General features: G+C 37.4%; 1 protein-coding gene, 1 long non-coding RNA gene and 3 other non-coding genes across 6 annotated transcripts; 3 read left to right on the top strand and 2 right to left on the bottom strand.

The window, feature by feature from the left end:
* Positions 1 to 737: 737 nt before the first annotated feature.
* Positions 738 to 824, top strand: LOC126588123 (small nucleolar RNA snoR117). The gene has a single exon (XR_007611346.1). It is a non-coding gene; the product is annotated as a small nucleolar RNA snoR117 (small nucleolar RNA).
* Positions 825 to 888: 64 nt separating this feature from the next.
* On the top strand, positions 889 to 975 carry LOC126588122 (small nucleolar RNA snoR116). Its single transcript, XR_007611345.1, has one exon. It is a non-coding gene; the product is annotated as a small nucleolar RNA snoR116 (small nucleolar RNA).
* A 75-nt stretch (positions 976 to 1,050) lies between these two features.
* Positions 1,051 to 8,662, bottom strand: LOC126584604 (uncharacterized). Its single transcript, XR_007610034.1, has 2 exons — positions 8,360 to 8,662; positions 1,051 to 1,578 (listed from the first exon to the last, which is right to left on the bottom strand). It is a non-coding gene; the product is annotated as an uncharacterized LOC126584604 (long non-coding RNA).
* LOC126588110 (small nucleolar RNA Z266) lies at positions 1,480 to 1,584 on the top strand. Its single transcript, XR_007611334.1, has one exon. It is a non-coding gene; the product is annotated as a small nucleolar RNA Z266 (small nucleolar RNA).
* On the bottom strand, positions 2,002 to 8,026 carry LOC126584603 (protein ANTAGONIST OF LIKE HETEROCHROMATIN PROTEIN 1-like). Of its 2 annotated transcripts, XM_050248934.1 has the most exons (5): positions 7,928 to 8,023; positions 5,049 to 5,097; positions 4,314 to 4,825; positions 3,994 to 4,219; positions 3,291 to 3,898 (listed from the first exon to the last, which is right to left on the bottom strand). In XM_050248934.1, exons 3-5 carry the CDS (start codon positions 4,821 to 4,823, stop codon positions 3,441 to 3,443), a joined length of 1,194 nt encoding a protein of 397 aa, XP_050104891.1. In that variant the 5' UTR covers positions 4,824 to 4,825; positions 5,049 to 5,097; positions 7,928 to 8,023; the 3' UTR covers positions 3,291 to 3,440. The 2 variants fall into 2 exon arrangements, with proteins under 2 accessions (XP_050104892.1, XP_050104891.1); XM_050248935.1 differs by lacking the exons at positions 3,291 to 3,898; positions 3,994 to 4,219; positions 4,314 to 4,825 and adding exons at positions 2,002 to 2,786; positions 2,884 to 3,242 and having other exon boundaries at positions 7,928 to 8,026.
* Positions 8,663 to 15,563: the final 6,901 nt, after the last annotated feature.

Genomic DNA, 15,563 nt, shown 5'->3' on the forward strand with positions numbered 1-15,563 from the left:
TTCAATAGCCCTAATCCAAAACCTCAGGACCTCAGCCGTCAGCCCTCACGTTCCTCACTTTCTCTCGCTGCCTCACACGCCATTGCTCTCTGAGACTGAGATCGATGTGCAGCATGTGCTCCTTCCTTCTGGCTCTGGTTATCTCCCTCATCTTCTTCCCTCAAAAACTTTACTGAACTCCACCACTCTCTCTCTGGTAAGCTCTGATTTCCTTCCACCTCTTCTTTCATTTTGATTACTTTTCGTTTCTGCAGATTAGATTTTTGGTTGTGTTTTGGATAATGGGTTTTGCGTTTTGTTCATGGGTTTTGTACAGAGTATTGATTTAGACCCTTATGTTGATTTCTTGGAAATTTAGCGTCAGCTTGGTAACAAACCTTTTAAAGAGGAATATCACCAAACCAAGGGAATAGCTACATGGAAGCGAACTAATCAAAGGAATACCAAAACTCACGAACCAACCTTCATATCCCAAGTTCCAATAAAAGCACTTTGGGCCACCATTGTGTAAGATGGGCTTTAAGTTCCTTGAGATTTCCATGGGCTTCACAACAAAACCAAGGTCACCATGGTAAATTGGCACAACTAGGGTTTCGATTCTTTCTCCTCACTAGTATTTAAACCCGCCTCCAGGCTCTCATCCATCATCACAGCAAAGCATACCTCCGGCCTCCTCTAACCCTCTGTGTCTCTCTCTTAATTTTTTATTTTTTTTTCATTTTTGTGGTGATGAAATTGGCCTGTGATGTTTTGATATTGTATTGTCCGTACCATCCGAGATATTTTGGTATCTTTGATGATTCAATCACTAGCCTCTGAGGCCTCCTCTTACCCTTTTAATAAAGTATTTTAATTTGTCCAAATTTTTGGTAGTTTTTTGGCGAAGAGAGGCAGTGATGATTAAATCTGTGTACCATCAAACTTTGAGAGCTCTGGATTTCGGGCTTGTTGATGCCAACTTTACACTCTGAGCCTTTTTTTTTATTCATAATATCTGAAATTTTTGTGTTGATTTGTGTTTTGTTTTGTTTTTCGATTGGGTAATTTGGGTTATTGAGAAAGCATGGGAATTTGTTGGGTTGGGTGATTGGAAAGGCAACAAATTAGAGTCTCTGATTCGCTTGTTTCGATAGCGTAATTAGTGCTGTACGTTGCCGATAAGAAGATGGGAACTGAGATTCTGGCATTTGCCTTTTACTTCCATAAGGTTTATGCATTCAGATGTTCCCACATCCTAATTAAAATTCAAATTAATTGTATTTGTGTAATTTTATTGGAAGAGTCTCTAATGTTCTAAATGCAGATTGTTTCCATGCTATTTGATTCTGGGTGTTTCAGCCAATTGGGGTGCTTCTGGCCCATTTGGTAAACTGTTAATTTGTAAATGTCTCCATCTTAGGTGGGTAACATTTTAAATCTGAATCCTGTTTGGGGGTTTTTTTTGGAATTTATTTGATGAATTTGTTTGAGTTGGAAGTGGGATTTGGCAAGAGTGATGATTCAATTAGATGTGTGAAAAAAGGAGAAATCTTTTTTCATGAACTCAATTATTTGAGGCATTTGGAATTGTCTGACTTGCTTTCCATCATTATATATATCTTGTTTATTGCTGAAATTAGTTCACTTGCGTTTGTTGCGCCGGACTGTCTCGGACTGGACTAGCTGCCGGGACTAAGCTGGACTGGCTTAGACTGGACTAAGCTGGACTAACTTAGTGAAGCGTTTGGTGCAGTCTCGGACTAAGAAGCAGGATAAGAAAAACAGTACTGTTCACCAGATTTGTGTTTGCTTAGACTAGGACTACAAATTTTTGTCATTGTGTAATAGAGTAATGCTACAAATCTCATGATATGGGTTAATTGGAGCATATTTTTGCCATGTATATTATGAATCTTAAAAAAAATTGACAATTGTTTTGTTTCTATTACCTGCTAATAGAATTGGGTTTAATTTGCAAATGTAGCTTGATTTAAACTCTATCACCCAACAGAAGAAAAATAATAGTGGCCAATACATGCAACTTCAACAAATACAAGTACATAAGATCTCCATAATTTAGAAAATCCTAGTTAACATTAGTTAACATTAGCCAAAATAGATCTCCATAATTTACAAAATGGCTAGTTAACATAAGCCAAAATACTAGTGCAAAGCTAAGTTATAAGTCATAACATAAGACTGTATGATTAATAAAATACATCCATGTTAACGTTAATAAAATACATCCATGTTAACATTAGCCAAAATCCTCATCCGCTTGCGTTGTCTCTTAAAAGTCTTTGGACGAACACTTTCTTGAGTTCCGGTTTGATTGCCCTGAACACTCCCACATTTTTTGGTTTATCCAAAATAAGAGACAATGCATCAATTTGATCCATAGGAGAGAGACCCATTGCTTCAAGTTCATTAGCTATGTCAGTATGATCTGCAGTACCTTGAACTAAAGCTTCAGTTACCATTTGCATCCTCTTCCCACTTTCAACATAAAAATCTTTCAGTCCACTGATAATTGCCTCGGTTCCATCACTTGAACTTCCCACAGCTCTTTTCCTCTTTCTTTGGCTATTTTCAGATGGGGTGCTTTGTTGGCTTTGTTGGTTCATTGAAGAAACAAAATTATCACCTCCAATATCACTTTCACCAACATGATCATGACTTTGTTCCTCCACCATTTGAGCAGGGGTTTCGGCTACATTACCCGTAGCCCGATCTTTTCCAAATATATATGCAAATCTATCAAACAGTGGAAAAGGTTTGCTTCTCCATCCATCGGCTTCTTTATTTCTCTAAGATTATATCAACATAGCAAAACTAAAATTTAGCATGCGTAACAAATATAGGAGCAAGAATATAACTAATGCATAAATAAAATAGGATATGAACCTGCACATAAGTTTGCCATGCGTCATCACTGTCAACTTCAACGCACTTTTTGACATCATTCCATGCAAATCCACTTGTGTTTATCATGTCAACGACCATACTATATGTTTTTTTCCATTTCTTCAACTTGGACTCAATATGTGGATTTGCCTTTATATTTGAATGAGGACATAAAACATTGACAGCTTTTGCTATTTCAACCAAAGTACCTTGTTTGAAAGCACCGGTGTCACACCGTTGCTTCCGAGCAACAAAATCCTCAAGAACTCCTAGTAATACTTCTTCCTCAAATGCTTCCCATTTACGCCTTCTTCCTTTTGGCTCTTGAGTAGCATTCAAAATATTTTCGTTATCCATACCTAAACAAAAAATATTTTAATGAAGGAAAATACCATACAAATAATCAATTTGCATAATATCCAATCAACTTGCATAATATCCAATCAACTTGCATAATATCCAATTAATTTGCATACCATCCAATCATTGTGCTAATATCTAACAAATGCATGATAAAAAGGAATACTAAAATAAAATGTTATCATTAAAACATATAGCTAGTTCGGTTGCTGGTTCCTAATTGCTCTCCACTCATTATACATTTCCTCAGCCATATCATTCCTCATTGCAGTCCACTGGTCCGATGATTGAACACTACCAACATATTCACCTTCTTCTGTATTTTGTCCATCTTCTATTATTGGCAAATTCTCCATTGGATCTACTGACATCTCTTGCCTAATAAGATTGTGTAGTAGGCAACAAGCGGTAATTATTCGACCTTGTGTCCTTATCGGATAGAAAGATGGACTCCTTAGTATCGACCACCTTCCTTTTAGCAAGCCAAAACAGCGTTCAATTACATTCCTTGCCTTAGAATGCTTCATGTTAAAATATTCTTCCTTATTAGAAGGTGTTCGTCCCTCCCATTCAGATAAATGATAAGGTATTCCTCTATAGGGTGCAAGGAATCCTTCACCATTTGTATAACCACCATCTACAAGGTAATAACAACCTAATGAAAAAAAAAAACAGACCTTATTAGTGTTTTGTAGTTGACAAACAGAACTAAACCTAACTTAGAAAGTTGAGACTAAGTAATAGTCTTACCCGCTGGTACCTTAAAACCATTAGGCCTACTAATTGCATCATGTAGCACTCTAGAGTCTGATGCGGAACCCTCCCACCCCGGAAACACATATATGAACTGCATATCTCCTGAACACACACCTAACACATTAGTTGCGACTCGACCCTTTCTTGTTCGGTATCTTGGTTTGTCAATTTCAGGTACATGCACATCAATGTGTGTTCCATCCAATGCTCCCAAGCAATTCTTAAAAATAAAAAATAAAAAACTTTTTGTTAATTTATACAAAGGGAATGAAGAGTTAAAGCTTAAGGAAAATGAAAAATATTTCTCATCATACCTTAAAACATCGCCACCTAGCATCTGTAGAATCAATAGGCACAGGCTGTGGGACTTTTAGTAGGAAACCTTGTAATCGCAAAATTCCTTGCAATACGCTATTGAAATACCTACTTATAGTCTCTCCCGACCTATAAAATCTACCGCCAACACTACGATTCTTAGTATGATGTGCTAATATTTGTAAAGTCATACACACCTGTTCCTCTACAGACACCAAACCATCAGTTTTTACCCTCCCATCTTGACGAAGTAAGTCGCATAATATGCCAAAAGTCCTTCTATCCATTCTCAATTCGTTAACACATTCAGTATCAGTATTCCCTATTATACCATTCAGATAACACAAACTAATCTCTCGTCTAATAAGTGAACGGTTAGTCAATGTGGGTCGTTCAACATGTCTCTGTTTGCCACGTAGCATCATCACCACAAGAATCGTACAAATACAAATTGTTTCCAAATAAGACATCTCTAACAATAAGATCAATAAAAGCTTCCTTCGATCCATATCTATCCAAACAAAAACAAAAAACAAAAAACAAATTAACTAAATCATTAACCCGAGGCAACAAATATACATATGGCGTTGAAAAAAAAAAGTTTTCATTAACCCGAGGCATCATATTCAAAATGTTCTACTCTTATACATCTATAAACATTTGTCTAAGAACACTAGTATGAGGATTGCTATCATTGCTAGGCATTGCATGTGAAAAGGGAAATTAAAGGACACCTGTAATGCAGTAGCCTTAGCCTTAGCCTTCCGTTTATGCTCCTCTTCTCTGCAACCAACAACCACAACAAATTGCAATTCAGCATCAACCCCACACAATACAAAACATTCACATTGTATACACAGTACATACATACACACTGCAAACACAGTACATACATACACTGCATACACTACACACACACTGCATACATACACACTGCAAACACAGTACATACATACACACACTACATACACTGCATACACTACACACACTACATACACTACACACACACACTGCATACACTACACACACACCCTGCAAGTACACACACAGTGCATACATACATACACACACTGCATACACCCTGCATACACACACACTGCATACACAGTACACAAACACACACACTGTATACACATTGCACACACAGTACACAAACACACACACACTACATACACTACACTTACACACACACTGCATACACTACACACACACCCTGCATACACACTGCACACACACACACTCACACTCACACACTGCACACACACACACACACACTACATACACTACACTTACACACACACACTGCATACACTACACACACACCCTGCATACACACTGCACACACACACACAAACTGCATACACACTCACACACACACTGCACACACACACGCACACACTGCATACACACACACACACTGCACACACACTCACACACTGAACACAGTCACACACACACACACACTGGACACACACATACACACACTGCATATATACACACACACACAAACTGCACACACACACTGCATACACACACAAATTGCACACACACACAAACTGCACACACACACACTGCATACACACACAAACTGCACACACACACAAACTGCACACACACACACACTACATACACACACACACTGCACACACACTCACACTCACACACACTCACACTCACACACACTCACACTCACACACTGAACACAGTGACACACACACACACACGGGGACAGAGTGCAACACACTCTTACCCTCACACACACACTCTGTTTTTATACTCACACACACACACTGCATACATACTTGCATACACACACACTGCACACACACACACACACACTGCACACACACACACTGCACACACACACACACACTGCATACATACTGCATACATACACACACACACACACTGCGCACACACACACACACTGCACACACTGCATAGACACACACACATTGCACACACTGCATAGACACACACACACTGCATACACACTCACACACACACTGCACACACACACACAAACTGCATACACACTCACACACACACTGCACACACACACACACACACACACTGCATACACACACACTGCACACACACTCACACACACTCACACTCACACTCACACTCACACACAAACACACACACACTCACACTCACACACAAACACACACACACACACTGCACACTTACACTTACACTCACACTCACACTCACACTCACACTCACACTTACACACACACTGCATACATACTGCATACATACACACACACACTGCATACATACTACATACATACACACACACACACAAACTGCACACACACACACTGCATACACACACACACACTGCACACACACTCACACTCACACACTGAACACAGTCACACACACACACACACTGGACACACACATACACACACACACAAACTGCACACACACACTGCATACACACACAAATTTCACACACACACAAACTGCACACACACACACACTGCATACACACACAAACTGCACACACACACAAACTGCACACACACACACACTACATACACACACACACTGCACACACACTCACACTCACACACACTCACACTCACACACTGAACACAGTGACACACACACACACACGGGGACAGAGTGCAACACACTCTTACCCTCACACACACACTCTGTTTTTATACTCACACACACACACTGCATACATACTTGCATACACACACACTGCACACACACACACACACTGCACACACACACACACTGCATACATACTGCATACATACACACACACACACACACTGCGCCCACACACACACACTGCACACATTGCATAGACACACACACACTGCACACACTGCATAGACACACACACACTGCATACACACTCACACACACACTGCACACACACACACACAAACTGCATACACACTCACACACACACTGCACACACACACACACACTGCATACACACACACACTGCACACACACTCACACTCACACACACTCACACTTACACTTACACTCACACTCACACTTACACTCACACTCACACACAAACACACACACACACACAAACACTTACACTCACACTCACACTCACACACACATTTTACACACACAACTCACACACATACACACAAAAACAGATTACACACACACACGGACATATTACACACACATTTTACACACACAACTCACACACACACACTGCAAATAACACAGGTTACACACACACACACGGATAGATTACACACACATTTTACACACACAACTCACACACACACAGATATTACACAGGTTACACAGATTACATACACACACACACACACAAACACACTCACACACACACAAACACACAGACAAATTTTTTTCGGTACACACAAACACACACACAGAGAGCACACACCTGAGACTAATCTCAATTTCATCTTATGAAAACCCCAAATTCTAATCTCAATTTCACCTAAATAACAAAACCCTAATTTGTTCAATTGCAAATCCACTTGTATATTATGAATTTCTCAAACCCAAAACAACAAAATCAAATAAACCTCAGTTAATATCACAAACAAATCCACACAAATCGACGAAAAAAAATCCAAGATTCGAAGCTTACCGACTAGAGGCAGATGACAGCGACCAGATGCAAGGACGACGATGAGCGTGAGGACGATGTGGGAGCACGGCAAGGACGACGACGAGGGCAGACGCAGAGATGAGGACGATGTGGGATGTGAGATGTGGGAAGACGCGATTTCTCTGGCTTACGAGTCCGCCCGAATTTGGGATCCCTCGTGAAGAACGGCTAAGCCCCCCCTTAGTCCTAGCGAATCCCACCTAAGCTCATTAAAGCTAATCCCGGTACCCACCAAACACTGGACTATAGTCTAGTCCAGTCCAGTCCCAGCGAATCCTGTCAAACAAACGTGCCCTAAACCTTCAAATTATCATAAACCCAACTAAACCTTCAGAAGGAAGACCCTAAAGGGACCCTCCCGATGGAGTTTTTTCACTGTTGCGCAGCTATTATGCATTCGTATGTTCCCACATCCAAATTTATATCCATAATTTGAAGTTAATTGTAGTTGGTGTTATTTAATTGGGGTTTGGAAAGGCAACAAATTAGAGTCTCTGATGTTCTAAATGCAGTAGGGCTTTCAGTGCTGTACGTTGCCGAGATCGATTGATTGGGAGTTGAGATTCTGGCATTTTCCTTTTTCTAAGGTTTTATGCATTCAGATGTTCCCACATTCCTGAACTTCACCTTAAATTCTTAAAGTTCTTACTTTTTTTACTCAAAATTTTAAAATTAGGACCAGCAATCGGGACTCAAGTCCTGGTCACCATTGCTTTGGACCAAGGAAGAAAATATCGGTAATATCGGAAATATCGGTAGTCCGAAAACACAGAAATATCGATGGAAATATCGATAAAAATTACATGGAAATCACGGAAATTGTAAGAAAAACTTGGAAATTTTTATTGAAATTTTGTAGGATGTTTATTTAGTAATTATCTATTAGTTTATCACAAAAAATTAGAAAGAAATGCATTGCATGATGGATTTAACATTATCAAGTTGATTATATAGCGAGCTGACAAACATTGTGAGTGTAGAAAATATGTAGTAATTAATGAAAGAAGTCTAAACACATCATAATCATTTATATATAATGAATTAGTACAATATTTTTACTATCTTCATCATCTCTACGTGTAGAATGAGTGTATTGTGAAGAGTAGTTATCAAATGATAAATCTCCAAAATGGTTTTGCATGTAATTGTTAACATGCCACCCATATGGATCCGAGATTGGTTGAGGTTGTCCATAAGAAAAATCATTTGAAGATTGAGTCTGGGATTGTTTCCATGAGTCGCTCGATTCCATCCCAACAGGATTGAGATATGAAGGGTAGGGAAATGGTTGGTTATGAGTATAACCATAGTTACTACTTTCCAATCCAACAGAGTCTGAAGTTCTAGATAACGAGTCATCTTCTTGACTTGACAAAATCCCCTTGCCTCTTTCTCTGCGAATATAGTCCTTCCCTATGGCACCAATTCCTGGTCCTGCTCGCCTACTGCCATGGGCCTACTGCCATGGTCATCATCCTGTGTTGCATGCGTGAAGTTTGCCTCACCAGTGAAGGGGCTCATATATCCGGGAGGGGGTGGTCCATAATAGTTTCCATATCCACCATCACTACATCCAGCTCCACTATGTCATTCATCATTCCCACCTCCGGTGGTAGGTGAGTCTCTTGATCTTGTACTAGAGCTATCATTAGTATCAGCACGATGTTGTGGTTGTGTAGGATTGGAAGAAGGTGGAATTCCAGTGTTTCTTGGTGTTGGGCGCAAAGGTTCTTCCAAAGAGTCAGTGCTGCTAGATCTCACCTCCTCCTCTAATACTCTTTCTACATTTATCCTTTCATTATGTGCTTCTTCAGCAACTCTGGGAGCTGGGTTGCCTTCATCATCATCTAGATGAAGAGGTCTAATCCATTGAAAAAGTTGGTTACTCTCTGTATCATCATCTTCACCAACAATATCAAACACATCTAGTGGGTCCCCACGGTCGACATGATCTATTTCTGCTTCCTTATCTCGAATTTGAAGCTTCATGTTGTAGTAGCAATAAACTAATTTTTCCAAGCTACTATGAGCCAACTTATTTCTTTGCTTTGTGTGTATGAGTGCAAATGTGCTCCAATTTCTTTCACAAGCAGATGAGGAAGCTGTTTGTGATAATACTTTGATTGCTAACTTTCTCACAGTTGGTGCGTCAGTCCCACACATGATCCACCATTCAGCTACAATGAAAAACAATGTTGATAAGCCTAATAACTCCAACAAATTCTATTATAAACTTATAGTGAAATATGTTTATACTCACTAGGAGACATATTTGTTCGAGCAGCAACTGATGTTGGTTCTCCAAAAGTTCTTCTTGCATCTTTAAATCATGTTAGCTGAATTCAATAAATCATGTTAGTTTAATCCAACAAAGTAATTATTATAATTTAAGTAATTGTCTACCTCATTTCCAAATTAGCCAACTGCTGGTGATGCAGGGTCTAATTTAGAGTATACATTATGTACAGCACGTATAAGGTTACCATCATCTCCAACACCGGGTCTGTATTGGTATCGGAAATTCAAATAATATGTTGTTCAAAGAAACACATACTCTAATAAGAGAAATAATACTTATGCAACTAAAGAAACGAATTGCAAAATTATGACATAATTTATACCTGCTGCATGCAAATCGTGGTATAATGTTTTATACCATCGGTCTTCAATTATCTTTATGACCCACCTTGCACCATGTTTTCTTTCCAATTCATCCTTCACTACACGCATCAACTCATATACTGCCCCCATAGTAGGATACACCTCTGTGTCAACGATCCGTAAAACTTTGTAAAGAGGCTCAAACACTTGGCACACATGTTCTGATTGAGTCCAAAAGCATGATCAAGCACTATACTTTCCACCATACGACCTGTATTTGAGCGGCTCAAATTGTGGTTGGCCCAATCGTCACTAGTGAATAGTTGCTTTAACCCTGCTTTCTTCTTGAGTATGCTGTCTAATGCAATATAGTTGTAGGCGAATCGAGTGGTAGCTGGACGAATAATTTATCCTTTGCAAAATTCACGTATCTTTGCCAACAACCAACCGTGATTGTAAATATAATTTGTGATCGTTCTAGCTCTTTTGACCACAGTAGCAACATTCTCTCTCTTCCCCATTGCCTCAAACATGAGATCAATACAATGTGCTGCACATGATGTCCAAAACACATTATGATGCTTCATTAACTTTTTTTCCAGCTTTGACAAATGCAAAACCGTTATCGGTCACGACTTGGACAACATTATGCTCTCCCACCTCCATGATTACATCCCTCAATAATTTGTAAATATACTTGTAATTCTTTATATGGTCTGAAGCATCAACAGACTTCAAAAAAATTGTCTTTCCCTTGGAGTATACCATGAAGTTGATGATAGACAATCTGGTCGGGCCGGTCCATCCGTCACACATGATTGTGCAACCATTAGTTTCCCACTTTGACCTCAACTTGTTAACATACTCGCCAATGTCTTTATACTCCATATCCAAATATTTGTTTCTTATCTCATAGGGAGTGGGAGGTTGTACTCCAACACCGGCCTGTTGACATCCCACTACCATATTTTTGAAATGATGTGATGATGCCTTCGCAGCAGGGACATTTTCATAGATAAAGAACTTGCTAATTAGACGCCCCATTCCCTCCTTCACATTACCTCCAGTGAAATAACTCCAAACACTCTTTTGACGTGCTTTGGATGACTTATATAAACTTGGGGCTATTGGTGATGTTGGTTGTGATTCTCTAAGACTGCCTCCCCGTCTCATTTGTGCACCACCACTTGTCCCGGAACCTTGTGCTCTATTAGGAATTTTATGAAGGTGTTCTTTTTCCCATGCTGACTGTTTGGAGGCACATAATACTTGTTTCAAACTGCGTCATTCTTCAGGTCCCATGTCATTATCACATTCGTCCTCATCGTCATCATCATCATTGTCAAGCTATTGGCCATAGACTTCTCCCCGTAGCCCAGCTCGAATATTTTCCATTCCCTGTGTTATCTTTTCCTTCTGCTGTTTTTTATTTTTTAATAATGTGCTGATGAATGCCTTCACTTCTGGGTGGACATTATCGCATCGTTAGACATTTTTTGCTGGATCTAATCCACTAAGATGGTACTTAAGTCGTGTCACTCCGTCACTCTTCATTACCCGACCACAATATTTGCAAATTGTGCCATGTTTGTTTCCGTCTATTGGGTATCCATGTTCCCAAGCTGGATCACGTTTAGTAGCTCCACTCGACATCGTAAATGTACCTACATTTATTTTTCATGAAAATTAGACAAATATTTTTTGGCCAAAAAATATAGTAGTGATGACGGTTATATAAGAGAACCTAAATAATAAAGTTATTCTACAGAAGAATTAAATATGAAGTAAAGAAAATGATTGTAAAAATTTAAGTAATTAAAAAAATAATATGGAATAATAAAACCTAATATTAATGAATAATAATCCAATTTGATAAAAAAATAATCCTAATATAAATGATGAATAATATTCCTTTTTGATAATAATCCTAATATAAATAATCCTACTATAAATGATGATAATTATGTTTCATGAAAATAATCCTAATATAAAACATAGTGATGAATAATATTCCTTTTTGATAATAATCCAATTTAATAATAATCCACTTTAATAATAATCCAATTTAATGAATAATCCAATTTGATAATAAAAAAAACCTAATATTAATGAATAAAAATCCTATTTGATAAAAAAATAATCCTAATATAAAACATAGTGATGAATAATAATCCAATTTGATAATAATCCAATTTAATGAATAGTCCAATTTGATAATAACCCAATTTAATGAATAATCCAATTTAATGAATAATAATCCAATTATCTTAAAAATAATCCTAATATAAAACATAGTGATGAATAATAATCCAAATTGATAATAATCCAATTTAATAATAATCCAATTTAATGAATAGTCCAATTTGATAATAAGCCAATTTAATGAATAATCCAATTTGATAATAATCTAATTTAATGAATAATAATCCAATTTGATAAAAAAAAAACCTAATATTAATAAAATAATAAATAACATTAAACATATTAAAATTATCCTAGGGAATAATTATACAACATTACTTAATTACTTAAAAAATTAACATGTAATTGTTAACATTACTTAACTACTTACAAAAATTAACATGCAAGTATTAATTACTTAAAAAAAATTAACATACGAGCACAAATTTATTTGTTGTTGTATAAATTACAATAATATAAATATAAGTTTGTAAACTTACCTTAAATATGGAACCCTTTGTGTTCAAGCTTTGGAATGGAGCTGGAATGGCTTTGAAAATGGTAAGGGAAATAAAATAATAAATAACATTAAACATATTAAAATAATCCTAGGGAATAATTATACAACATTATTTAATTACTTAAAAAAATTAACATGTAATTGTTAACATTACTTAATTACTTACAAAAATTAACATGCAAGTATTAATTACTTAAAAAAATTAACATACGAGTCCACACAAATTTATTTGTTGTTGTATAAATTACAATAATATAAATATAAGTTTGTAAACTTACCTTAAATATGGAACCCTTTGTGTTCAAGCTTTGGAATAGATCTGGAATGGCTTTGAAAATGGTAAGGGAAATAAAATAATAAATAACATTAAACATTACTTAATTACTTAAAAAAAATTAACATGTAATTGTTAACATTAATTAATTACTTACAAAAACTAACATGCAAGTATTAATTACTTAAAAGAATTAACATGTAATTGTTAACATTACTTAATTACTTACAAAAACTAACATGCAAGTATTAATTACTTAAAAAAATTAACGTGTAATTGTTAACATTACTTAATTACTTACAAAAACTAACATGCAAGTATTAATTACTTAAAAGAATTAACATGTAATTGTTAACATTACTTAATTACTTACAAAAACTAACATGCAAGTATTAATTACTTAAAAAAATTAACATACGAGTTCATACAAATTTTTTTGTTGTTGTATAAATTATAAGAATATAAATATAAGTTTGTAAACTTACTTTAAATATGGAACCTTTTGTGTTCAAGCTCTGGAATGGATCTGGAATGATTTTGAAAGGGGTAAGGGAAATAAAATAATCAAAAAGGCTCTGAATGGCTATGATACTCGACCTCTTGAAAGAATGCAGCTTTGAAAGAATATCACAATGGCTCTGATACTCCACCTTTTAAAACAATATCGGCACACGGTTTTGAATGAAACCACCATCCATGGTCTGAAAAGAATACAAATTATAATTGTAAAAGTGAGTCTGTCAAATTGTCAAAATAATTGTAAAACTTGTCGGGAATACTGAGTGAGTCTGTCAAATTGTCAAAATAATTGTAAAACTTGTCAGGAATATTGAGTGAGTCATGTGTCCTCCTGACAGGAGGAACCCACACACACACACACACACAAATGACACAACGCACGCAACCACACACGCACACAACGCACGCACACAAACATCACACACGCAGACCACGACCTCAGTCTCTCTCTCTCTCGATCCTTCTCGATCTCTCTTCTCCCTTCTTTCTCCCCCCCCACACACACACACAGATCTCCGATCTCTCTTCTCCCTTCTCCCAAACACACACACACACACACAGAGATCTCTCGATCTCTCTTCTCCATTCTCCGATCTCTCTTCTCCCTTCTCCCACTCACACACACACACACAGAGATCTCTCGATCTCTCTTCTCCCTTCTCCGATCTCTCGTCTGTGGCGGTGCGCCGCTGAACACGTTTTCAGGTGAGATTCCATTGAAACCCTAACCCCTAAACCGACATCACATATGTTGAATCGTTTATTACCTCTTGCATGCGTGAAATTTGAAGTTTATATGTGAAATTGAAGTTAAAAATTGTGTTTTTGCAAGGTTTTTGGGACGAAATCGGCTCGGGAATAGGCACACCATCTCCGGCGTTCATCTCCGACGTTCGGCTCGGAGTCCGATTGCACAGTTCACAAAAATATCGCGATATTTCCAAAATATCGCAATATTATCGATAATATCGCGATATTTGGCCGAAAACCATTCGGATACCAATTAAAATATCCATGTCTCGAAAAACCGATAATATCGGCGATATTTCGCCGATATTATCGGCATTTTCTTCCATGCTTCGGACTCAACCTACGAACGATTGTGATCTGCATTTGGCATTAAGAGTAGGTTGCCCATGGCCGTGATATGGACTAAAGAACCCTGACACACGAAACTTAAACTTGATCCCTCGGTACCTCGGACTCTTAACCCTAAGACCGTAGCACCTTGGACTCCAACTTTAGGAGCAAATCTTAAATTTTGAATTCTAAACCCACTCTAATTTGCCCCAACTCTTAAGCCAAATATGAGTTTTAACTCAAATCTTATATTTGTCACTTAGTGTTACGGTCTGGTAGTATTTTTCTTTATTGGGAAGTGAGAGGTCTTACGTTTTAATATTGTGGATAGCGTATTCGATACCAAATTAGATTACTCGGCTTATTTGAACGTATAGATGTACTAAAAAAACTCAAAGCTCATTTTTTGAGCAAATTTAAGTCAGAATTTCAGCATGAGT

The sequence above is a fragment of the Malus sylvestris genome, chromosome 10 (assembly GCF_916048215.2).
Source record: "Malus sylvestris chromosome 10, drMalSylv7.2, whole genome shotgun sequence".
Classification (NCBI taxonomy): Eukaryota; Viridiplantae; Streptophyta; class Magnoliopsida; order Rosales; family Rosaceae; genus Malus; species Malus sylvestris.